The 26,056-nt window shown below is 37.9% G+C and overlaps 1 protein-coding gene across 2 annotated transcripts in view; it reads left to right on the top strand.

Moving 5' to 3' along the window:
- Nucleotides 1-4,194: 4,194 nt before the first annotated feature.
- LGSN (lengsin, lens protein with glutamine synthetase domain) overlaps nucleotides 4,195-26,056 on the top strand; it is a 34,414-nt gene continuing 12,552 nt past the window's right edge. Inside the window, exons 1-2 of one of the 2 annotated variants that reach the window (XM_024576579.3) lie at nucleotides 4,195-4,290; nucleotides 25,566-25,695. In XM_024576579.3, the coding sequence (XP_024432347.2) occupies nucleotides 4,195-4,290; nucleotides 25,566-25,695 (226 nt within the window). Of the gene's footprint in view, nucleotides 4,291-4,312; nucleotides 4,401-25,565; nucleotides 25,696-26,056 lie in introns of those variants that run through there. The other variant, XM_045184870.3, reaches the window with a different exon arrangement.

Here is a 26,056-nt window from a genome sequence, read left to right as displayed (position 1 = left end):
AATTTTGTAAAGCTTTCGTTGTAAATACAAACTTTTACAACTGGAATATAGGAAATAGTGAGGACATTCCAGCTTTATCTAGGTCACAGTTCCAAAGTGAAGAGATTGATACACATTGTGTTGGCACAAGGACTTTCGCTGGAGAAGCTCAATTATCAAGTCAACGAAAGGGGTATTTTTTTTATTAAAATTTTAAAAATTTTCAGCTTTATTACAAGAGTAATTTTAAAACATCACAAAACATATTGAAAAGCATAATGACAAAGGTCATTAAGTATTGGAACCCACTGTGTAGTGTATTCTGTCTAAGATGGCACTCTCCATTATTACTTTTGCATGCCCATCTTCTCCTTCCACTCTCCCCCAAACTCCAACCCACTAGCACCAAGGAAGAACTATGTATATGCTGTCTGTAAGCACAAAGCAGGCAACAACACAGGGTTAGGCCAAAGGAAAGCTAGGGGCAAAGAGAGAACTCTTTCTCTACTTCACGTAACCCAACCTCAGGTATGGATACTAAAAAAATGTTCTATGATTCCATGGCCCGGAGGGCAACCATGGTTAACATTTGGGTGGGTAAACATATACATAGATATGAGACTTCTGGCCAAGATGGAAGTGTAGGTAGATACACTTTGCCTCCTCACACAACCAAAAGAAGGATAATAACAAATTTAAAAACAAAAAATAACCAGAATTGCCAGAAAATCAAACTTTATGGAAGTCCGAAAACCAAGGAGCTGAAGAAACATTCATTCAGATTGGTAGGAGGGGCAGAAAGGACACGTGGTAAGGTGGTGGCTGGAGGACCAGGAGGTTCCACATTTGCATGCAGGTAAACCAGGAGGAACAACTGGGGAATGAGACAGACCACAGAACCCAGAGTTCCAGTGTGGAAAAATAAAGCCACAAAACCTCTGGCCATAAAAACCCGTGGGCATTACAGAGGCGGGAGAAACTCTCTACCTCACAGGAAGGTTTGTTGGAGAGATCTACAGGGTCCTAGAATGTGCACAAACCCAACCACCCAGGAATCAGCACCAGAAGGGCCAGATTTGCTTGTGGGTAGTGGGGGAAGTGACTGAAAGCTGGCTGAGAGTTAAGAAAGTGGCAATGTTCCCTCTTGGACACCTCCCCAACATACAGCACCACATGCAGTGAAGTGGGCTGCCCTGGCCCGATGAATACCTAAGACTCCACCCCTTACATCATAATAGGCACACAGAAACAAAAAAATATGGCCCAAATGAAAGAACAGATCAAAACTCCAAAAATAGAACTAAGAGATGAAGAGATAGCCAACCTATCAGATACAGAGTTCAAAACACTGATAATCAGGATACTCACAGAAATGCTTGAGGATGGTCACAAAATGGAGGAAAACATGAAGACTATACAAAGTGAAATAAAGAAAAATATATAGGGGGCCCACCAGTGAAGGGAATGAAACTGGGACTCAAATCAATGATTTGGAACAGAAGGAAGAAATAAATATTCAAACAGAACAGACTGAAGAAACAAGAATTCAAAAAAATGAGGAGAGGCTTAGGAACCTGCAGGATATCTTTAAACATTCCAACATCTGAATCATAGAGGGGCCAGAAGGAGAAGAAGAAGAACAAGAAATTGAAAACTTCTTTGAAAACATAATGAAGGAGAACTTCCCCAATCTAGTAAAGGAAATAGACTTTCAGGAAGTCCAGGAAGCTCAGAGACTCCCAAAGAAGTTGGACCCAAGGAGGAACACATCAAGGCACATCATAATTGCATTACCCAAGATCAAAGAGAAGGAGAGAATCTTAAAAGCAGCAAGAGGAAAGGAGACAGTTACCTACAAAAGAGTGCCCGTAAGACTGTCAGCTGATTTGTCAAAAGAAACCTCGCAAGCAAGAAGGTGCTGGAAGGAAGTATTCAGTCATGAAAGGCAAGGACGTACATCAATATTACTCTGTCCTGCAAAGCTCTCATTTAGGATGGAAGGGCAGATAAAGTGCTTCCCAGATAAGGTCAAGTTCAAGGAGTTCATCATCACCAAGCCCTTATTATATGAAATGTTAAAGGGACTTATCTAAGAAAAAGAAGATGATCAAAACTATGAATAGTAAAATGACAACAAACTCACAACTGTTAACAAATGAACCTAAAAGAAAAGACAAATAATGAAAACAAAAATGAAGCAAACAACTAGAACAGGAACAGAATCAGAGAAATGGGCATATGGCAAGATTTCAATGGGGAGGGGAAAGGGAGGAATGGGGGCGGAAGTACAGGGAAGAAGAAGTATAACTGGTAGGCATAAAATAGACAAGTAGAGATCAAAAATGGTATAGGAAACAGAGAACTCAAGGAACTTATATGTACAACCCATGGACATGAACTAAGAGGGGAATGCTGGAGGGTTGGGGGGTGCACGGTGGAGGGGGGATAAAGGAGGAGAAATTGGGAAAACTAATAGACTGATCAATAAAATATACTTAAAAATAAAATACATTTGCTTAATAAATACGTATTATTTTAAATTTTATAATGCCATCAGAAATTTATTTATTTGTGATGTAACATAAAACATACCAATGGACCTGAAATATATACCATTTAGATGATCACTTACCATCCTTTATAACAGCCAGTACACAATGGAAACCACTTTTTCAAATGAACTGAGGCCTTATTACTCTAGTGTCTAATATCCTTATCGGATTTTTTTGTGTTCAGTTTGTGAATCATTCTTAATAGATCACCCCTAGAATGATTTTCACCAAACCTGAAACAGGTGTAAATAATATAGACTACCTTCTGAAATCAGCAATTTAGTCAGAGAACACTTAAGTATTTGGTATATAAATCGTGTGAAGAGCTTTGATTTTATGTAGCAACTCATCATGAATATGAATTGTTATTTATGGGTGAAGATATCTGACAATAGATATTTTCAGTCCTTTATCTAGTAGAAAGCAAACACTCATGATGGCTTAAGTGGCTACACTGATTGACGGGAGCACAGAGGATATCACTGGAAACTAAGCCATCATAAAAATCTGACTTAGAATGGCACAAGAGACTATATGTTCTTTGGCAATACACACTTAATTCTTACAATAGAAGTGTGGCATTTTTTTCCCAGATAATATATTTATTGTTTCTTATACATCATTCATTCATTGAACAAATGTATTTTGATCTCTCATTGTAAGTCAGTCAGTGTTCCAGGTGCTGGAATTACAAAACAGAAGCTAAACCCTCTAGGAATTCATATGTTAGGTGGGAGATACAAAGACAGCATGGTAAGCATTATGTAAAGTTTTGTGAAAGCCAGAGGATAGAGTGACTATATATTAAGAAATGAAATATGACATTATCAAAGAAAGAAAGAAAAAAAAGATCAAGCAAATATAACAATAGAAAACAACTTTCTAAAGACCTGGCTGACAGACTGGCTGACAGACTGGAGTGTTGGCCTGGGCTTCCTCAGGCCTGTAAGTCCCAGAGAGAAGTGATCAGCTATGGAGACCTTACACTCGTAAGTGAAAATTGCTTAGAGGGTTTTATTTGATTCAGGAAAAAAGAACAAAAAACCCTTCCCCTCTGTATCAACTAGTACCTGAAGGCACAATTGAAGGCAGCAGAAGCGTAATTTCCAACTCCCTTTCATAAAGCTCCCCCTACTTCCTCTGACTGAGGTAGGATTGTTTATGGTACCATGTAGGGCAGCCTGCAGATAATCCCATGCTCACTGTGGCCAGCTGGGAAGGGCTGGGGTTTGTCAGAGACTGACATTTGGAGAACTGAAAAGGCCAAAGAAAGATGGCTGTATTTATATAACGAAGGAATTAATTTAGAATTAATTTAAAGGGCAGAAGAAGACCTGAAAAAAAAAGAAAAATGGGCATTACAAAAGAGTAGATTTTTGCCATTGGTAAAAATCTGGGTCACTTACCGCTGTATTTTTCCATTCGTGTCTTTGTCTGTGGACTTTGATAGCACAATTGTCTAGTAAGTGTGCATCATCCGAGTCTAACAATAGATTTCATTCCAGAATACAATTGTTATATAACAAAAATTCACTATGTTGGGGAAAAAGCCAATCAATACAGTTTTTAAGCTTTGTATGCCTTTGTTTGTAGGAAGTCAGGCATAAATGAGCGTTTGTCATTGGACTCTTCTAGTGCGTTTTCAGCATACTGTGCCTTGGGCATGATACATCACAGTCTGGTGTTTATCTTTTATTACCTGCCAGACCCCTCTGGAAAGAGCCTCCATGGAATTCATCATCTGCAGTGTTTGTTTCAGGTATACATATAAAAACATGTTGAATGCATCGGCTGGGGATATTGTGGTTTCCAAGGGTAACTTAAATAAAAAAGTGTGAGATGAATAATGAAGGGGACCTTCTGGAGGAGGTATGAAGTTAATAATTAAAATGTTATTTATGAAAATACTGATAGCAAAGCCTTCTATTGCTGTATGTCAACTATTTGAGTGCCAGTGTGAATAAGGACTGCATGATTATACTTGTTTTATGTCTATTTTGGAGAGTTTTGTGAAGAAACTCCCTTCTTTACTACACATTGAATTTATAAAAAAAAGTAAATTCAGAGTTTGCATTCGGAAAGTTCACTTAGTTTTAATAATCACTTAAAATAACTTCATTAAGTACCAAGTTTCAGAAGCATAAGGATGCTATAAAATTTTTTATGCCTATTTTGATTGTTATCGAGAGTGCAATCTTTGTTTTTGTTAGAGTGTTTGTCTCATTCTAATAAAAGGTGTTGAGGGAGTGAGGGCTGGGTGGAGAGGGGCAAAGGGGGGAAACGGGGGTCATCTGTAATAGTGTCAACAATACAAAAGGATTTGAGGTTAAATGGTTAAAGTTGAGAACTTTGGGAGCTAAAATAGAATAATACTTTTCTCTACCTTCTAAGTTCTTCTGGCTTGTCTAATAACCAAACTAACAGCTTAACAGGAGAATATCAAATTTTAATACACACGCATGAGGAATTCACATAAGCATGAAAATTCCCAAAACAGTGAAGCCGAATTGAGTAAATATGCCATTTTGGACAAATGAGAAAAGGTGGGGTAAGGGGGTATTAGATTTTAGAAGTGAGAATGGGCTGGAATACACAGGGCAGGCAACTCAGAAACCATGGAAAACCAGGGTGTGTCTAGCTAACAGGCCCCAGTCGGAAGCCCTCCTATTTACCATACTTAATTTGAATTAGGCTAAAGCAAACATACCAAGGTTTTCTTCCTGAAGAGGTTTCTCTATCTGAATTTCTTGGGCAGGAAAAGGGGAAGGGTCAAGGTTCTCTCTGTCTCCCCCCCCCACCCTTAACAAACAGCTTAAAATTGATATTTCAAAAAAGGCAACTTCAGAGTGGCACAACTCTGGTCCCTCTCAGAACTCAATTTCAAGTTATATTTGAAATGTTCAGCATTTTAAATGGTGACAGCCACTCATCTGTTCTCGAATATATTAAAACAGTCAGTTGTCAACATGTAGCATTTCTCCTTAGTTCCTAATGTGTATGTGCCCAAGTCCGACCTTTGTTTTTCTGACAGATTACTCTGAAAAGCTGAAGTGTAGCCTGGAAGGCATGCTGCGGTCAAGTCTGGGAGGGTGTGAGTTTTCTTTAGATAAAGTTAAGAAAATATAAGGCAAGTAGCATACCTACTATGTGCAAGGCACAATGGTAGACTAATTCACTGTGGAATAGTGTCATATAGAGAATCGACCAGATCCTTACTCCTTCTTCCTCTAGTAGAGAAGACAGATAAAAATCTAAGGAAGAATGAGTCACTGCTATGTATACTGCGCATAAGCAGTGTGTTTTGGGATGGAGACAAGACTAAGCATACTTTCCACGAGGAAATTGGGTAACGCCGCATGAAGAAGGGACTCACTGGTGAGGAGCTGTGGCTTATCAAATAGTGACCTATCATTGTCAGAGGCATCAAACGATGGACATATTTGTGTAAGACAACCAATTTATCTGAAAGCAGATTTGTAGTTGCAAGTGATTGTTAGGGTGGTCAGTGACGTGGGCTGTGAAAGAATTCACAAAGAGAAGAAAGTACAGAGAGTAAAGGTTTTGTTTTTACTTTACCAAGAGAAGGAAAAAGCTAGGTGTGGAGAAGTGCACCAACCCTGAGGGATGGGGCTTTGAGCTTTTATCGGGGAATGGGGGGTTGTAAGGCAGGATGTTTCAGCTGGGCTGCAACTTGTTTCAATGTTATCTTTGGGTGCAGGGCCCAGTCTGGTCATTGTGGTCTGGTTGATGTGGTCTGGTGTGTCCTGTTTCGTAAGTTCCCAGAGCTTCTGTGCCTTCAGGATGCTTCCAGTAATTTTCTAGTCCTGAGGACAAAGGCTCATAAAATATTAGGGTTGATCATACATTATGGGGTCCAGCAAGCTCTGGCAAAGAGGGCCTGAAAAGGGGGCTTTTGTTCTATTATTCTCCGCTCTGGTTTTTGAGATGGATTTATTCTTAATGACCTGAACCTGTTCTGCTTCTGAGGAATAGAGATGAAGTTCTCTTCTTCTAAACTACTTCCTGCGGATTATGGACATAGAGTTGTCCCTGCCTGTGGATCTGGGTATGAGTCATTAAGAGGGAGAGGGTGGAACTGGACAGCCCAAAAGGTGAGAGCTGTTGTCGGGGTTTTTTTGCAAAAGGAGTCTCCTAGAACTTGGGTGCTTTGTTGGGTGAAAGATATAAGGTATCTTAGGAGATATGGCCTAAGGTGACAATAAAGAGAAAAGCAGTAATGGTACCTAGAAAAGCAGTCAGCCAAGAAAACCAAGACCAGATATTGGCCTTAAAATCCTAAAAAGGAAAAGGCAGAGTAGTGGGTAAAGTCTGTGTGGCTGACACTGCATCGGTAGCTCTCAAGTCCAAATCAAGGGGTGAAAGAAAAAAAATGAAATATTAGCTTGGAAGAAAGCTAGAAAAATTAGGATTTAATCAGTTTTTGGGTGACAGTAAACATTGTGATTTCCACTGAAACACAATTTTTCTCCCTAAATCACCCTTCTTTTATCAAAGAGACTGCATTAAGTCCAGTTTCAGTTTGCCCTGATTATTTGCATGAACACAACAAGAATAGTAATTGATCATATAGGCTCTTTCAGATCTGCTTTGCTGGAATTTTACAAGGAACCTTCAGATTGAACTTTAGCCAGCCTCTCAGGGCAAAGAAGCCAAGCCACATAGTTGCTATCTGGTTTTGCCTGAAATTGCTATAAGTTTGGGTAGATTTCTCAAGTTCTTGGGGTCCCCCAAATGTCTTGAGGTTCCTTCCTTGCCATCTTTCAGGAAAGCAACCTTCATTCCTTACCTGGAAAGACTGCTATGAGCCACATGACCAAGCAAGGTACCAGGCCTTTTCTCCGAGGGGCTTTTATTGGCTTCAAAAATCACTCTTAATTCCTGAAGGCTTTCTGGGGACATCCAGAGTCCAGGAATGGCTCTTTAGATCATGACATTCCAGACAAGACTTGGCTAATAAAAGCACCTTTGGAAACTGGCGCTATTGTAAAGAGAACAGATTCTTATTTGGTTTATGCAAACAAACACATTGGCATGAAAATAATACTCATTCATTAAGAGTTGCCAAATTCTGGAGGGATTAGGTAGGGAGGAAAATATAAATGTTTCAATATTGCTTATGAGGGTGTGCTTTAGAAATTGCGCTAGAGAAAAAAAAGTTTCCTTATATTTAGAAAACAAAAAGATTTAAAATCAACAAAATTTTGAAAAAAATTTTGTTTGTCTTGATTATTTGCCTGCATTTCCATGAATCCAGTTTTCTTTAGGGTTCTATAAATCTTCATTTACTTCAAAAATATGACCTGCCTAGATACCTGTAATTTAAAGGCAGATTTCTTTTCGTGAACCTTTCCAAAGATACATTTGCAAATATGTTAGAGTAAAACGCTGAGTGTTTATAAATGACAAAATTTAAAATGACATGGTTTGGTTATAGATTTGGTTATAATGCAATTGATAAAACAATTTGCTTCTTTGTAAAATATAATATTTCAAGATATCAATTTCATAATACTTGTTATGAAATGACATAAAAGAACAATATAAGCCTATATTTTTATTTTTATTTTACTTATTTATTTATTTTTTAAAGCCCATATTTTTAGATTCAACATTCAATTTCAAAGCATATAAAGATCTAACAGTATGCAAGGTTTTAAAATGTTGTACAGGACTTACCGGAAGTGTGCATTGAGCACTGGAAACAATTCATAAATTCCTAAGGTGTGAGTTACAAACACACAGAGCACCACTGCTGGATGTTCCCACAGGGAACCATCGCTGGTTGCTTATCCAGTGTCACTGACAGGGCACCTGCTACCCCTCAGAGCCTCTTGTTTGAACTTGGCTTTAAATTTTTGCAAGTTTCTTTCTAGAGCAGGTTGGAATTCTAGAGAATCTATTTTGATAAAAATATATGTATACAAATAGAACATAGTCATTATTATTCTGTTTGGCAAAGCTTCCCATGTAATAATTAAATAGGCCTAATTAGTTCAAAGATGAAAATTCTTTTGCAAAGAATAAATCCTTAAGGTATTTGAGGGGCCCATTGGAACAACCCAAAGTCATTTCTTGGTTAAAAGGTCTTTTAAAATTTAAACTTTGGGAAGGTCATCAAACAAGCTTAATTAAAAGATTATAACATAAGCTTGGTGTAAAACAAATATATGTATGTATTTTTTGCCAATAACTCTAAAAAAATTAATCAAACTTAAAACTTGCTTTAATATCAAAAATTTTGTCCAGAACATGAGATCCTGCTTAATTTATGTAAGTATTTAATATCTTTAGGCCAATGAAATACTACCCTCTAGTTATGTCATTCGGAGGCAGAAAACATATCACATGTAACACACAGACAAACACATATCACATATAGGCCACACATATGAAGACTGAACACATGAAGATGCGTAATTTGAATTACTAATTTTTGTGGAGAAAGCACAAGATTTTTCTCATTTGCATTTGACACCTTTTAAGAAGACTGGGAGAGGAAATGGAAGGTCCTAAATACCCAGAGAGAGGACCTGCTGAGATTCTCAATGAAAGCTTCAAGGACTGTGAATGGACGGTGGAAATAAAGAAAGCCTTGGCTTCAGTCCAAGGAGTCTAGCAGCAGGGAAGAGCCTTGGGGGGGGGACTGCTTTGGCCCCCTGAAAGGTCAGAAACCTGGTGTCAGAAGGTAAATGCTCCAGAGAGAGGACCAGGAGTTACAGTAATGAAAACAGCTCAAGGTCCTACCAGGGGCAAAGATGTCATCAGAGAAAAATTAGGTAGAATAAGGGGTACTGGAGCCTGAGGTTTCTTTCTTCACAAATTTAAAACTTTTAACAAACTTTCACAAACCTTTTGGCAACTTTCAAAGAGTTCTTATCCATTCAGAAAGAACTATCTTTAGAACAATTCACTTTCAATTCTTGTTCTTCAAAATTGCATCTTCGTGCCTTAAGCCTTCTAGTACTAAAACCATACAATTTCTTTCCAACTTAATTTGACTTTGAACTTTTAGAAACCTCAATTTCCAATGATAAAAGGTACGCAACTGGCATTCCCTAGATTGACTTTTATGAACACATTTCACGACCTTTAGAAACATAGGTTTCTCTACTGGCAAACACACTCTCACTTTCAAGAAATACACCTCTAACAAAGCACAAGACATTAATCTACAGCTCCAAATCCACTTTACAGTCTCTTTGTAATAAAAAGCCAAAAGCAGGTAGACTTAAATTGAATTGCTTTGCTCATATATAGCTAAGGTTTTTCCCCTTTTGATAAGAATTATCTTCCCAAAATTTGTCTGGAAAAAAAAATAAAACTGGCAAGTTGGACCTCAGTTTGGGAGAAGTTTGACATTAAAAAGGGAACCTGGACCCAAATAATGCCTTCTGACCCAGCAACCTCGAGGAGAGGGAGTTGGGTCACAGGCTTAGGGGGTTCCTGAGAGGGACAGCTGGCCAGAACAGGAATGGCCTGGAGAAACCCAGTCTGAAGTGGGGGCAAGAGGAGAGAGGTCTGAGGAGGAGAAGTAGGAAGAAGAAGAGATGGAAGGGGTGTTAAAGAGTCAGGCAAAGAGGCAGAAAAGCGGGTTGAGTTTAAAATGCCATTTTTTTCTCTGCATTGAGAGGCAGACCCAGTTGTTATAGGATTTAGCAACTTCCAGGTGTCCTGGGGAAGAATTCAGAGTGTTTTATAGTCTGGGAGGGGATAGACTCAGTACTGAGGTTTACAACAATGACAACGAAAGGAGGGGTAAGCTATCACTTTTGATAAAATGTCTTTGTCCTGAAATTCTGAGAGACTAACTGATTGCTGGCTGTGAAGATGGGTGAGCAGCGACTGTCCTCGGAGTCTGGAGAGATGGAGAAGGATCAGAATCTTCTCTCCAAACCTCACAGAGACAGGGTTAGGGAGTTAGCCCCGGTCAAGCTTCTACTGCCCACCGCTCCCTTAGTCACAAATCTCAGGAGGCAGAGGAGAGGGAGAAGTAGAGGATGTCACTGTACGGGCCACCAAATTGTTAGGGTGGTCAGTGACGCAGGCTGTGAAGGAATTCATGAGAAAGTGAAGAGAGTAAAGGTTTTATTTTTACTTTCCCAAGGGAGGAAGAGGGCTAGGTGTGGAGATCTGCACCAGCCCTGAGGGGTGGGGGCTTTGAGCTTTTATCAGGGAATCGGATGGTTGTACAGCAGGATGTCTCAGCTGGGTTGCAACTTGTTTTGATGATATCTTTGGGTGCAGGGTCCAGTCTGGTCTTTGTGGTCTGGGGTCTCGTTGTTGTGGTCTGGTGTGTCCTATTTTGTAAGTTCCCAGAGCCTCTGTGCCCTCAGGGCGCTTCCAGTACTTTTCTAGTCCTGAGGACAAAAGCTCATAAAAACAATTAGGGTCTGTCAGTACTTTGTGGGGTCCAGCGAGCTCTGGCAAAGAGGGCCTGAAAAAGGGGCTTTTGTCCTGTTAGTGATGGTTTAGAGAAAGAAAGTAACTAGTATTGACATCACCAGCTTTTTGAAATTTTGATTTCTACTGAATTGGAATAGGTTTTGCTACTACTGAGCTTATGGTAGAACTGTGTTTTCTCCCTTACCTCTCTCTCATAGTTTTAGCCAAGGCTTCCAGGTGACCCAGTTTTTGTGAAAACTCTTAAGAGTCACACTGTCTCTAGTCCAGTCTAGACCATTATTGATTGTTTGCTCTTAGGAGAACAGAAAAAACAATGACATTTTAAAGTACACAATTTTCACAGCAAGAGACATAGTCTCTCTTTTGGAAAAAAGTTCCTTGTTAACTGGGATGGAACATTATATTTAATAGATGTAATAAAGGTGAGCCTTGGCGTCCACTTGACCCAACTGTCTGCTGAATAACCTCCTTTGTGCTCTTCTGAGTAGGGTCATGTTCTCAGGAAGAGAAAGTACTTGGGAGGACAGAGGGAGATAGTATGTGCCATTTCTTTTCCAGTTAGCTAGCTACTGTCTGGGAAAGGACGAAGATTGTGCTCCATACCAGATGCTCTGGCAACGTGAGCAGCTGCCGCAGGAGGGTAACCGCAAAAACACGGCAGCCGAATGAACAAAGGCTTGATGATTCAGGAGGGCAGATTGTGTGTGTGAAGAAAATCTGCTAGGATGATCACTTTTCCAAGCAGATTCTTCAGCAGAACCTTCAGTAAAAATGAAGTTATTAATCTTAGATTTGGTATTTCCCTAAAGAATATCTTACTGAGATTCCCTGTTCGAAGCAATATCATAAAGTCATGCAATCAGCCGAATTCCTAACGGTGGTGAACAAGAAATAGATCAAAAACACATTCTTATTCCCGAAGGTAGATCGTATGGGTGTATGAGGTTGCAAAAGTGAGGGAAATGGCAACATATCATAATAATTAAAATCTATCTGTCAAAAACCTTGTGTGTGGCACTGAGCTAGGTAATATGCCAAGCAAGTTGGGTAAGATCTGTTCTCTGCCCTGTAGATGCTTATGACTCATCCCCAAAACACCCGCACAGGTAGACAGAGAGAGCCACTGCTGCCACATTGTAGGAGGAGTGAATGCCCCCCGAGGTGAGCCCAGAGGTCTCCTGTGCTTTGCAGCATGTATGCGTGTGTGTGTAAGGGCACTGACGCACCAGCTCTGTGCGAGGCTACGGCTGACCTTCTACGGGCGGGACTCAGGGCTAGAGGTTTACTGGCCCGAACTTACCCTACTTTCTCTGCTTTCTGTTATTTTTTGTGCAACTCTAGACAAACTTCCTGATTCTATTTTTATATTTTAAGTACATTTTATCTCTTAGGATTTAAAGTTTTGTTTTCAGATTTCCAGGTTTTTAGTACATTTTATATTAATTTTTATTTACCTCAAATCCACCTTTTTCTGGTTCGAGTACCTCTCTCGATGTTAAAAATAGGTTGGTGTTTCACACGCATGGTTAAGAGTCCACTTACTGAAACCAGAATGTCTGTGTTATGTTGTAGGCTGACCAGTAATATCTCCACTAAGGTTTCATTTTTATAGCTTTAAAGAGTTTTATTTTCCCTTTGCATAGGAGACCTTTATATGCCTTTTGATATAATAATAATAACAATTTTATGTGGTATACGTTTATAGAAATAAACACATATTTATCCACTTGTAGCCCATTAAGACTTTCCTAAGATACAGGGCCTAGAACTATATTTATTACTCTAGTTCTAGGCGTGTTATATTTTTAAAAGATAGAATGCCTTCTCCCATTGTATTTAAAATATTCTGTTTGATGAGGCCCAGTATTTTTATCTGCAGCAGCCCATTCATTGATATCTTCACCAACAGTTCTATAATGTTTTTGGATAAATTTCACACTATATCAGAACCCATTCTTGTAAATATGTATTACATACCATATGTATATTTAAAATTTTCTGCAATGTCTTAATCAATGTCACTCCACTACATTCAATAAAAATTTAAAAAAAGAAAAATTTTTTCCTGTAAGTCTTTTCTTACCTTTGAAGTATATCTGTTGCTTTTCTGCCTATCCACAAAGCTTTCAAAAATTACTTTGATCCTCTCCACAGAGATAAATATATTTTTAGGTGCAAAATCTTAATGTCTCTGGAAAATATGGAGATTTATTTTTCAGTTCACTTAGGCTAAATAAGAGAAGTACTAGCACTGAGCTCAGGGAATTGACCAGATTTTTTGCTTGCTTTACTATTTTAGCTTCCTTTATTATTTAGATTCATCTTATTAAAATAACATGGCACTATACCTTCAGAAGATTATTTTCTTCCCTTCTCTGAAACCATTGGTTAGGCACATTTCCCCATAGAGAGAGGTCTGTGGCAGCCTTTGCAGGGCCTTGCTCCCAGAAGGGATCTGCTCCCCGCTTGGTGCTGCTGTTGCGTGTTTTGCTGTCTTCCTGGGATGGGTGTGAGATCCAGAGCTCTTTACACGAGAAACAGCCCCATCATTTACATTGTGACACTTCTTTCACACAGAGCCTCTTTATAATGAAGCTGTTCAAAAATTCTTGGGTGGATGTGGGTATATAGGTGCAATAGGGTTCCACCTACCTGTGGGCTTGGATCTAGGTCATCTTATTGTAAAAGTGGTGAGCATCTCTGGTGGTAGAGCTGGAGGTATCTGGTGATTCCTGACATTTGACTGTCTGATCCCTTTACAAATGCACTTGAGGATGGGAAACATGACACTTTCCCAAACAGACCATCTCATTTTTAGCTCATTATGTTAATTAAAATTCTGATTCTCTGTAACTTTCAAGACATTTATCTGTATTTTCCTTCTGTGCTTAGTTTCACCTCAAAGGACAAAGATGTTACTGAACTCGAAGTTGAAGTGTGAAGTTAAAAAAGACTTATATTTACTGCTGCATTTTACATAACACCGCTCAGCATTTAGTTTTCTCAAAGGCAACATCTTTAGTTTTTAGTGTTTTATTGTTTGTAAAATTTGTAAGTAGCATGAAGAAATGAAAGAAGACTTTCAAACCACCCTTTTGGATTTTGTATTTTCTAGCTGTGAAATTAGGTGCTTTACTACATCTTTCAGAAATTCAGCTACCTCATCAAGAAAATGGTCTGGTAGTACCTTCCTTATTCATATAACATATACTCATACACCTTTTTAGTCATGTATTATATTACATTCCATGAAACAAGTAATCCATCTTCTAGATGTTCTAGAAGAACTAAAGATGGATTAGAGCATAAAGATGGATAAGAGCATCTAGAAGAACTAAAGATGGATTGCCCTATTCTATTGCTAAAGATGTGACTGGCCTATTCTATTCTAAGTACTTGTGGAATAAATGAATTAATTCTGTACAAAGTAGAGTAGTCCCAGTAAGTCACTTGCCAACAAGAAGTGTGAATATACTATATCTATTCTCTTCAATTTCTATTTGGTATATTTTAAAATGTGTCTGGCCCCAATCAGTCCTGATACATTACATCTTTATTAGAAACAACTATTAAATAATTTATATTAGAAAATGAACCATTACAAGAACTATTTGTAGTAATAAAAAAATAGTTCTTTCTGAAAATATTTACTTGTCAGAAATGTACACATTATGGGAAAACAAACAATTTTTATTACACATTTTTAATTTTCCATTTTACTTTATGAATTTCTATACTTTTAAATGTTTGCAATGAAGGTTATTACATTTGTAAGAAAGAAGAGATAACAACAAAAATCTCCAGAGATTCAATGTATTCAGATGGGACTTCCAAAAATGCAATGGAGTTTAAAGACTAAAATTCTTTAAAAATATACAAATGAAGGTATAGTTTTCAGTACAAGTAGCCCTGTGGATAATGTGTCCTTAAGAATATCTTATTTTCTGTTAGTTGGAAAATGGTGGTCTTTTGGGTCCTTGTGCATAATGATCTCAGAGAGTCCCTAAATTTGTGTAAGACTAAAGGAACTTTGTAGAAACAGCTTGGTTGAAGGAGTGAATCACATACTAGACCATAAATGTGTTCTATGTTTTCAAATAATCTCCAAATGTTGTTTATTTATCTGGTTGGTGAATTAGATATGTCAAAATGAGAATATTTCAGGCAGGATCTTGAGTATGATATGGAATAGATAAGCATCTACAAACATTGTTAACCACCAGGATTAAGTAAATATTTTGTAATTGATTCTTTTAAATGTCTCTGAATTTTCTTTAATGTCGCTTCTTAATGTTTAGAAAATTCTCTTGGAATATCAGTATGTTTTTGTTGTGCTATGAGGAAGTATAGGAAATAAGATTTTGTCCAGGTCTTAAAGGGAATAATCATTACCCCTTGTAATAAGTTGTGGTTTAGAGGATAAATACAGTAAAAAAAAAAACAACACAAAAACTCTGAAGAAAATGAGAAACTAATGGGGTGAAGAGACAAGTTTGCTCTGAAGTAACTTGTCACCAGCAGAAACTTTTCTTTTTCTAAGCCATTCCTGAGAAAACTTTGAAGGAGTCCATGTGATATTTTCTCTAGGAAAGCTTTTTTGATTACATCAGCTTATTGTGTTACCATCAGATCCTGTTGGACATCCAAAGAAATCTTACTTGGAATCATTTATGAAGGAGAGACTGGATCCAAATGTCCCTTCTGATTTTGTATTTCAACATGGTAGGCCATAGTTGCCATTCATTCATTAGAAAATATTTATTAAATTTCCATTTTATTCTAGGCAATAGATTAAGCACAAGGACACATTTAAAATGTCATCTTCTAGGGATCTCCAGTCCTTGTCAGTCTTTCCTGATTTCACTTCCTATTTTACCTATCTTGGATTTCACATTTTATTATTTTAGCCTCTTACTTGCCAATATCCTTAACTTATTTTCTTATTGTCTTCCTGAGTTTGTATACTCACAAACCTCAACCTTGTATTTCTTCACATCTCCAACAGGGCTTTGCTAGAGAAAAGTTATTTATCTGTGTGCTGTGGATTGGTGCCACCACAACACTAAAGTCTCTAGCTCCTGCGGGACACTCAACAATTTTGTTCCTTGAGTTGGCCCTTTCTCATTCTCTGCTGACTGTGTCAAACCATTTACATCTCCTTAAAAATTTAGTTTTCCATATCCTTACTGTCTGAGCCTTTCCCACCCAAAAGATGAAATTGGAATCTCTAGAACTGTACACCTTTCTTATCCAGAGTAGAAAAGAAGTGAATTGCCACTCTCTTCTTGAAATGGGTAAGAAAGATCAAAGGCTTAAAATTAGTTTTATATTCAGATTCTGCCACTTAAGTGACTTTAATCTTCCTTAAGCTCAGTTGTATCATTTGAAAAGCACTCATTAAGTGTTGACAATTTCTTTTTTTCTCTTCTTTTTCTAATTTTCCTCTTCCTCCGTATTTTTCTATTTCCTCCTCCTTCTAACATTCTATCTTCTTTTCTTCCTTTTATAGAGGAAGATATTTTAAAAATTCTATATCCAGTTAGACACCAAACTACCAAATGTACCTCACAATGCATCTGTAGTATCCTCATTTTTCCACTATCCCCACAGCCATGATCCTAGTTCTGGTCAATGTAATCGCTACCCTAGATTGCCTAACTGGATATTAGTGGTCTTACTTAGTTCCTTGGTTTATAGCTGCAGTGGTTCTTACCCCTAGAGGAGGTATATATATATATACTTGGCATTTAAGGAATCACAATGCTTGGGCTAAACTAATCATTGCCTTTTCATTTAGAGAAAAAAATATGTAGATGAAAGAAAGCTACTTTAATGATACTGATAATTATTTTACAAAGCACTGAGTGAGATTTCTAAGAGGAAACTAAACAGTTTACCAACTGCGACGAAGAAGACAATAATCATGATTTATTTGAATGGGCTACAGAGTTTAATAAGGGATCTAGTGTCATTGGGGATTTAGGAAAATTAATCATCTTTGAGTGAGGTGACCACAGTGAGTTGTCCAGGGAGTTGGGTTAATTTTGAGTGGTGGCTGTAAGAGTAGAAAACTACCTCATTGGGTTAGGCTAATCAATAGCTAATCAATAATGGCCTGGGCAAGAAGGAAACAACGTTGGTCTCAGGAATGAAAAAACTAATTTTGTCAGTATGGAGATAGGTTTGTGGGGGAAAATAACCAGCTATGGAGCCTGGAGAGATTGGTGAGGCGGTGCCTCAGAGAATACTAATTTGAACTTTTCCTGAAGGTGATAGGAAACTGTGGAAGTGTCCTAAGCAGAGAAAAATTGTGATTTAAAGAAGTAACATGGGCAGTAGCCTGGAGAATAGGTAGGGGAATGGTAACACTGAATGTGGGAGAACAGTTCGGCAATGGCTGTGGTAATCTAGGTGACAAAGTGGGAAGTGGAAGCACTCATTTCTAAATGGGAGTCACCGAACAGAATTATCATAATGTATTTACCTCCTCCTACTTTATTCTTTGCTGCTTTCAAGTGGCACTGGGTATACATGTAACTCTATACACTTTAAATTATTTTCGTAGAGCCCTGGCTGGTGTGGCTCAGTGGATTGAGCACCGGCCTGTGCACCAAAGGGTCATTGATTTGATTCCCAGTCCAGGGCACATGCCTGGGTTTTGGGCCAGGTCCCCAGTAGGGGGCGTGTAAAAGGTGACCATGCATTGATGTTTCCCTCTCTTTCTCCCACTCTTCTTCCCCTCTGTCTAAAAATAAATAAATACATTCTTTAAAAAAAATTATTTTCTTAGACCAGGTCGACAGAGATAGAAATGGTGGTTAATAGGTATGGATATTTTTAGATAAGTTGATTCAAGGGTATGATGTGCTCTTTGAAGTATCTCTTCTGTAAATATTTTAAATACATTTCCTCCCTTTTTCATTGAAGAATATATTTTAAGAAAACTGAAGACACATTCTTTCAGTTTGACATATTCTTTTAAATCTGATAATCATTCATTCTTTCCCCCCCATTACTTCTAACAGAGGTTAAAACTTGTGAGATTTTCTTGGCTTGCTTTCTGTTTTGTGCACCTGTATCACTTGCAATATCAGAATGTATGGATGATTTTACCTCAGACCACAGCCAGTATACAGGGGTCAAAAGAAAGGTTTTAAAGTATTGACATTAAAACAGTAACTGTTAGAGAAAATTAAAAGTAAATGAATAAAAATCATTGATATTTAGAATGTAAATAACACTGGTTACTTTGTTGGAAGGAAACTTATTAGGTCGAATTAGGGTCTACATTTAATGCTTGGCAGCATCCCTTCAGGTTAAACCTCTTTTACTTAATTTGATCAAGACACTGAGTTGAAACACGAAATGACAATATTATATTAATCCATATAAACAACTTTCAGAAGAAACACTGTGATGAGAAAAACACAAATTATGAAAATATCTTGTAAAAGAAAACATTCTATAAAGCCATTCCTGTGTATAAGACAGAGGAGCCATCTGATGGAATGATAGCAGAAACATTTCTCAAGTGGGAATATGTTTTTGGGTGGAAATGTCAAAAGAAATCAGAATCAACCTGTTGGAGAATTTGAGAGTCTACATTAAGCATGAGTTAGATTTGTATACTTATCTATGCGATTGGAAACTGCCTATCTGTCCCGGTGCTCAAGGTCTCTCTAATCATCTACTGCATCCCTCTCTATCCTCAGTTCAGGTGTCTCCTTTCCTTCTTTAAGCTTGGCCTAGTTTCCTTGGCTATGTGAAGACTCTATTTATAAAATATCCTGCCAGTTTAATAATAGCAGCATTAAAGTCCAAGCCTGAGAATGTTGTACACACTGCTCCCTCTGAGAAGCCTCAGACTACTTAATCCACCCTCATCTGTCCAATAGATTCCTCTAGTTTACTGAGTTCAGAATCTAGAGCTGCTTAGATAACAGATTAGAACCTGACCCAATGGAAGGTTTTCCCCATAAATTAGGGGCCCATGAAGTATTCTAAAATGAAGTATCTTCCCACAGAGATCCCCAGTAATGCATGGTGCCTGGGTAATATCACAACTAACATCTATTTAGTACTTACTATGCGTCAGGCACTGCTTGTTCAACATGAAGTTGCAACCTGATTTGTCAGCTGTAAATGTATTGCTGACGGCTTACATAACATTTCCAAACTAGTAGATAAACAGCTGCAAAGAGTCAACACCCCAAACTTCTCTAGTAATCCTACCACTCCCAAAGGGTCCTTGGACCTCTCCAGAATCCATCAACTAAAGAGTTAACACTTGGCCCTCAGGAGCTCTCTAGCATTCTGCCCTAGCCTTCTAGAGCCAATTGCTGGGATTCAAACCCTAGCTTTACTATTTATAATATGTGTGATCTGGGGCTAATTAGGCTTTCTCTGACTAAGTTTCCCTCATCTCTGAAATTGAGATGATGATATTATCTATCTCAAGAGATTGTTCTGAGACTAAATGAATTAATATACACAGAGCATTTAGAAGAGACTTGATACATAGTAGGTATAATAAAAAGTGTTTATTATTTTTCATAGCTGTGCTAATGGTTAAATATTTTGACAGTCAACTCTCAGTACCACACTAGACACCACTGATGGCAAAAAACACAGGGTCACTGCAGCTATCACTGTGCCCAGGGCCCTCTACAATTGCTGCGTATCTGACAGCATTTCAGTCTTTGAGATCTTCTGCGTGGTAGTTGACAAACTTTCTTTTCTTCTTTACTCCCTACTTTATACTTTAAATTAATTGCCAACATTTAAAAAGCATGAATCTTTCCATAAGAACCCAGATATCTGGCATTCCTTGGAGATTTGGGAAACAGGTGTCACTGGGGCCACGTTTTGTCACGGCAACAACTGGCTAGCGCCCCATGTTGGCTCCTCTCTGGGAAGGGGTGTCAGCTCTGGTGTTCACCATCTAGCCCACGGTGGCTCTTTATTATCGGCCTGGATTTGAGTTTGCTGTCCATGAGATCCCTGAATCACTTTATTTACAACATGCAGAACTTTAACTTCCATACTACTACTTCCATAATAATACGTTATTGCCTATTTTTGATTGTAAGATTATTTAAAAAGGGACTGTGTTCTATTTATTTTTATGTCTTTAACTTTGCCTCATCCATAGTAGGTTACCCATAGTCTTCATTGTTTGAACTGATGAAGTTTAAGCTGGTGGTAAGTTTTAATCCTTATACAGAAAAGAGTTATAAAAATCACACAGTTGTAAAAGGTTATATTGAAGAAGTTGAGTGAACAAGTTTTTATGAGTCACACAGATACCATTATATGGTAGAAGTGGAATACCATCTAGTTCAATTGTCAGGCTGCGGTGATGTGGGAAGCTCCTTAAATTATTCCCATTCTTCCTTGGCAGTCATATGAACTTGAACAAGTGATTTAACCCCTGTGGAGTATTTTTCTGCCTTGGCAAAAATGTAGGCAATAATGAATTTCCACTGGATGTTTTATATGTGTTAAGTGAGACATAATATTGATTGGGTATGAAATACTTATAAAATGTTGATATACTTGCAGAGTATGACTGTATTTGTTGTAGTGTTTCTAGATGAAAACACCAACATTACAGTAGAACTTTCCGCTTAGTGGAAAAGTCAGAATTAGAACCCAAACCACACAAATCCTGGTTAGTATTTTTTTTAATTTTTAAAAATGACTTTCTTTTTTTGCATTTTTAAATTATATTTTATTGATTAGGCTATTACAGTTGTCCCAATTTTTCTCCCTTTGCCCCTAACCACCCAACATGAATGTGTTACTTTGCAAAACTATGGTGTTGAGGTAAATGGTAGTGACTATTGTCATTTAGGAAGAACAAGTAAAAATACCATCAAAAACTTGTATTGAAAGGCTTCCTATTGGGAGATTTTTACTGAAGAAATGCTAGTTTTTAAATTTTATTTTTAAAAAAATTATATATTATTGATTATGCTGTTACAGTTGTCCCAATTTTTTACCCTTTGCCCACCTCCACCCAGCGACACCCATTCCCTCAGGCAATCCCCACACCATTGTTCATGTCCATGGGTCTTGTGTATAAGCTCTTCAGCTACTCCATTTCCTATACTGTACTTTACATCCCCATGGCTATTCTGTAACTACCTATTTGTACTTCTTAATACCCTCACCCATTTCCCTCTCCTCCCATCTGGCAACCATGAAATAATTCTCTGTATCCATAATTCTGTCTCTGTTTTTCTTGTTTCCCTAGTTTCTTTTTTAGGTTCAATTGTTGATAGACATGTTTTTATTGCCTTTTTACTGATCATAGTTTTGGTCTTCTTTTTCTTAAACAAGTTCCTTTAACATTTCATATAATAATGGTTTGGTGATGATGAACTCCCTTAGTTTTTTCTTGTCTGGGAAGCTCTTTATTGGCTCTTCGATTCTAAATGATATCTCTGCTGAGTAATCTTGGCTGGAGGTACCTGCTTTTCATGACTTTGAGTATTTCTTGCCAATCCCTTCTAACTTGCAAAGTTTCTTTTGAGAAATCAGCTGACAGTTTTATAGGAACTCCCCTGTAGGTGACTAACTTTTCTCTTGTTGCTATTAAGAGTCTCTCTTTATCTTTAACCTTTGGCATTTTAATTGTGATCCAAATGTTAAAAGGCATGAATTTGTCAGAGGCTGCTTACACTATCCTCATTTTCTTGGATTCTTTTTTCTCCTAGTTGTTCTAATTGGTTGTTTTTTGTTTCCTTATGTTCCAAATTGTTGATTTGATTCTTGGCTTCATGCAGTCTACAGTTGTCTCCCTGTAAATTGTTCTTTATTCCAATGAGTGTATCCTTTGTTTCTGACAAGATCTTTTTTATGCTGCTCACTAAGGTCCTCACTAAGTTCCTTGAGCACCCTTATAACCAGTGTTGTGAGCTCTCCATCTGGTAGATTGCTTATCTACATTTGTTTAGTTCCTTTTCTGGAGTTTTGATCTGTTCTTTCCTTTGGGCCTTGATTCTTTGCTCCTTTTGATGGCCTCCCTGTGTTTGTTTCTATATATTAGGTAGAGCTGCTTGACTTTGTGTCTTAGCACGGCCTAATGTAGTAGGTGTGCTGTAGGGTACAGTGACATGGCCTCCCCTATCACCCAAGCTGAGCATTCAAGGTATCCTTTGTGTGGGCTGAGTATAGCTTACACTTGTAGTTGAGCCTTGATTGGTGTTGGCAGGTCAATGAGAGGGATTTACCCAGGCCAGTCAGCTGCAAGGACTGGTTTTGACCACTGACCACCAACATCTGCTCTTTGTGGAGGATCAGCTGTGCAGGGTCAGGGTGGTATTGCTTTGACATGGTCTGTAGTTGTCCACTGGGTGTGCAGGCACTGGAGTTTCCCAGGTGGTGCAGGCCAAGGTCAGTTCCACCTGTGTTCTTCCCAGGGCCATGCTGCATGAGCTATAAAACAACTTGAGATGGCTGCTACATATGCTGGGCTTGGAGATTCCCAGGTGAAGCCAAGCTGTGAATCTAGGCTGGCTGCTGCTAGTGCCCATCCTGGGGCCACTTAGCAAGAAGTATGGGGGCTGGGGACTCACTGAGGCTACCTGTTGCTTATTTGATAGGATTTAGAAAGTTATGAAGCATGAGCCAAGACCTACCATTCATATGAAAAAGTCATGGTTAACAATTTGGGTGAGACCATAAGTTGGGTAGGACAGAGTTCCAGGGGATCTCCAGGGCAGGGCAAACAATGTTAGCCAGGTTGATGGCGTCTCAGATATGGCAGTCCACTGCCAGCTCTGTGGCTCTGTTGGGGGAGGGTTCAGAAAGGGAACAATGGCCTCTGCCTGCTTTTCTGTCTGGGAGAAAGCTATCTTCCAGCTCCCACCTTGATGTCAGATACTTCACTTCCTCACTGTAGGTCACTGGTGCATTTCAAGCTGCTACCTCAGTGCTGGAGCTCAGAGTGAGTGAGTCTGAGTAAGTTCGTGTGTAGGTTCTTTGAAGGGGAACTGCTTCAGCCTCCAGCAGTTTCTTCTACTGATTCAATTCCTGCTGTTTTTTGCAGCCAGAAGTTATGGGGACTTATCTTCCTGGCACTGGAACCCTAGGCGGTAGGGCCTGGTGTGTGACTGGGACTTCTTGCTCCCAAAATATCCCTCCCAAATTTTTATTCACCATATGTGGATGTGGGATCAAGCCCATTCTGCATCTTTGCCTCTGCTACCAGTCTTGGATGGATGTGGTTTCTCTAATTCCTTAGTTGTCAGACTTACATTCAGCTCAATTTCTGACACTTCTGAGTGAATGGTTGTTTTATATTTTAGTTGTAATTTTGATGTGGTTGTGCAAGGAGGTGAGCCATGTTTACCTATCTGGTCATATTCTAATGATTTTTTTTACTGAAATATCATTCACATCATAACTAAATATAATTGAAAGACTAAGGAGAATAAAAATACTCCACTGGAGGCAGGACAAACCAAAAATCTCCTAAATTTGTTTCAGCTATTATAGATATGTCTATACTTTGGCCATCCTAGTATACAAGAGAAAGTCAAACGACTGAACTAAATGTATTCTTTATGTAAAAATATTTTCTCTTGAACATCTATTATGGAGTCAGAAGTACATACTATGACTTAGTTCTGGGATTTTAGTGGTGAAATTCTCAGGTTAGTAAGTAGGTGAATTGTCTTTGTTGTTTTCTTAAGAAACTTTTCCTTTTGGTCTTGAATATATGGAGACAGGTGAATGTTACTAAAATGAACTTTCTCTGGGCTTCAGTCTCTGGCATTTTGGAAGGACAATGGCATTTGGAAATCAGAAGACCTGTTTGTAACCTGCATCTTCCATTTACACATGTGGCTTTGAGCAAGTTATTCTGGATTTCACTTTTATCATTTATAAAATGGAGATTCAACTACTTTGAGGGTTATGCTAAGGAAATGTGCCTAAGTGCTCAATTTTAGCATATTACTATATCAGTTGTATGTCAGAGTTTAAAGCCGGAAGAAATCTTAAAATTTATCTCATTTGATTCTTAAGTCTCTATGTAAGGGGACCCTCAAAAGGTCAAACTAGTACAAATGTTAGTCTGCTCAGTTTTCTTTGATATTTATATACCTGGACAAATATTTTATTTTCTAAATGAGACTTCTTAAAAATAAACAAAGACATATATTTATAAAAATAGTTACCAAAAATATAATTATACATTGACACCTATATGACCCTAGTAACCAATGTCACCCCAATAAATTAAATATAAAAAGAAAAACTACAATTATATAATGTATATTTCTGGCAATGCAATTTTAGAAATGATAAATATGTAAATAGGTTAGTATATTACTATCAGAATTCTATAAGAAGTGTATTGGGAAAATTTACACAGATATTTAAATAAAATTGTATACTACTAAGAAAAAATTATCTCACAATTAGTATCATATGGTCCAAGTATAATATTATCTGGAGTGAAAAAGACCACAATACTCTTAAGTAGTAAAATTTTAAAATAACAAAAAAGTTTTACCTTGTGAAATATAGCTTTGTTAACATAGAATCAAAAATAACATTATTATAATTACATATAAATGAGAAAAAGAAAAAAAATTTTCTCTATTAACTTTCAGAGGCTGAATTGGTTTTCTTGAAAAACAGGTACAACTGTGCCCCAGCAACTGCTCTGCTTGTGTTTATATAACTTGCCCCCAGATATGGAACTTCTGAGATCCTGCTCTTCAAAAAGATAATAGCTCAAAATATTTTAGAGTGTAGTTTTTGACCCTGACCATGCCACTTTCATTTCCCCTCAAAATACCAGTGTCAGCTTAAAAAAAATTGTCGTTTTTTTTTAGCGTTGGCTTTTGTATCCTGGGGCTCAGAAGTGATTCTGTCCATTGCTGGTGCAGAGCCACAGGAGCTCCTCACCCTCGGCCCCTGCCTCTCTGCCCAGTTTCCTGCTGGAAATAGCCCTCCACAGATCTATCAAGTGATCCTGTGGAAGATGAGAGTGCAGGAAGTTTGGTTATTTAGTTTAAAATTGTTTTTCTTTACACATCTTAAGCTATAAAACAGTTTGAGTATGACACTCGATTTACACATATAAAATACAGTCACAAAATAGCATTTTATCAAGTACATTTTTGAAGTAAATATTGATGCAATAAGGATGAGGTAAGAAAAAAGAGAATCAAATTCTCAAGTTCTTATGCCTCTGGTCAAAGATATTAGAGATGCTAAAAAAGAAATCTTAAGAGGAAAACTTTTTAGCTGAAATGCATTTGTTAAACTTATTTAGGAATAAATAATATAAAACACCCCAGAGTATAAAATAAGGATAGAAATCTTGACTAGTTGGACAAGATCTTAATTTATTTCATGAGATTTTCTGTACCACATCCAAAAGACCATACAGAAAATCCAGCCTGTCAGCAGAATGCTGGGCTTTGTAATTTTGAATTATTCAAGTGGAGGTGGAAATGACAAAATTTACCTTGTCATAAAAGTCTCCTATACTCACTTTAAAATTTAGCTGTCCAATCATCATACCTTCTTGACAACCAAATTTAGTTGTGTGCATGATCTGTTATTGGACCTTTTGTTGATTAATTATTACAGGACGCGAAAGATGAAGATAATGAGACGGAAGGCAGCAGGATGAGTAAATTAAGGAGGACAAGAAAGAAAGACACTAAATCACAGATTTCTTCAACTGAAACAGGGGAAATGGATATATCCAACTCAAAAGGTACCTTGTACACGTGCTTGGGTAGCTTAGTCAGTAGAGTGTGAGACTGACTCGGTCTCCGGCAAGCAGTGTCCACGGTGTTCTAGCTGAGACGAGACAAATTCACATAGACTACCGAATCCTGTGGAGGAAAAGGGACGGCATGGCCACTCTCTCAAGAGGAGAGCACCAGGACCCTTGCCTTGACAGGCTTTTATTGGATTAATTTGCATAGGAATACAGGGTGTACATGGAAAGTTCATCAATCATTATCAGGCAGTAATAATCAAATAGATAACATTCAAATAACTCTGAGGGCTTATTTTGAGTCTGGGTCAGATAGCTAAAGGACCATAAAACTTTGGGGAAAAAATTCATTTCA

Source organism: Desmodus rotundus, chromosome 11 (assembly GCF_022682495.2).
Source record: "Desmodus rotundus isolate HL8 chromosome 11, HLdesRot8A.1, whole genome shotgun sequence".
Lineage (NCBI taxonomy): Eukaryota > Metazoa > Chordata > Mammalia > Chiroptera > Phyllostomidae > Desmodus > Desmodus rotundus.
The sequence above is the reverse complement of the archived record's forward strand: the minus strand, read 5'-3'. Positions and strand labels throughout refer to the sequence as shown.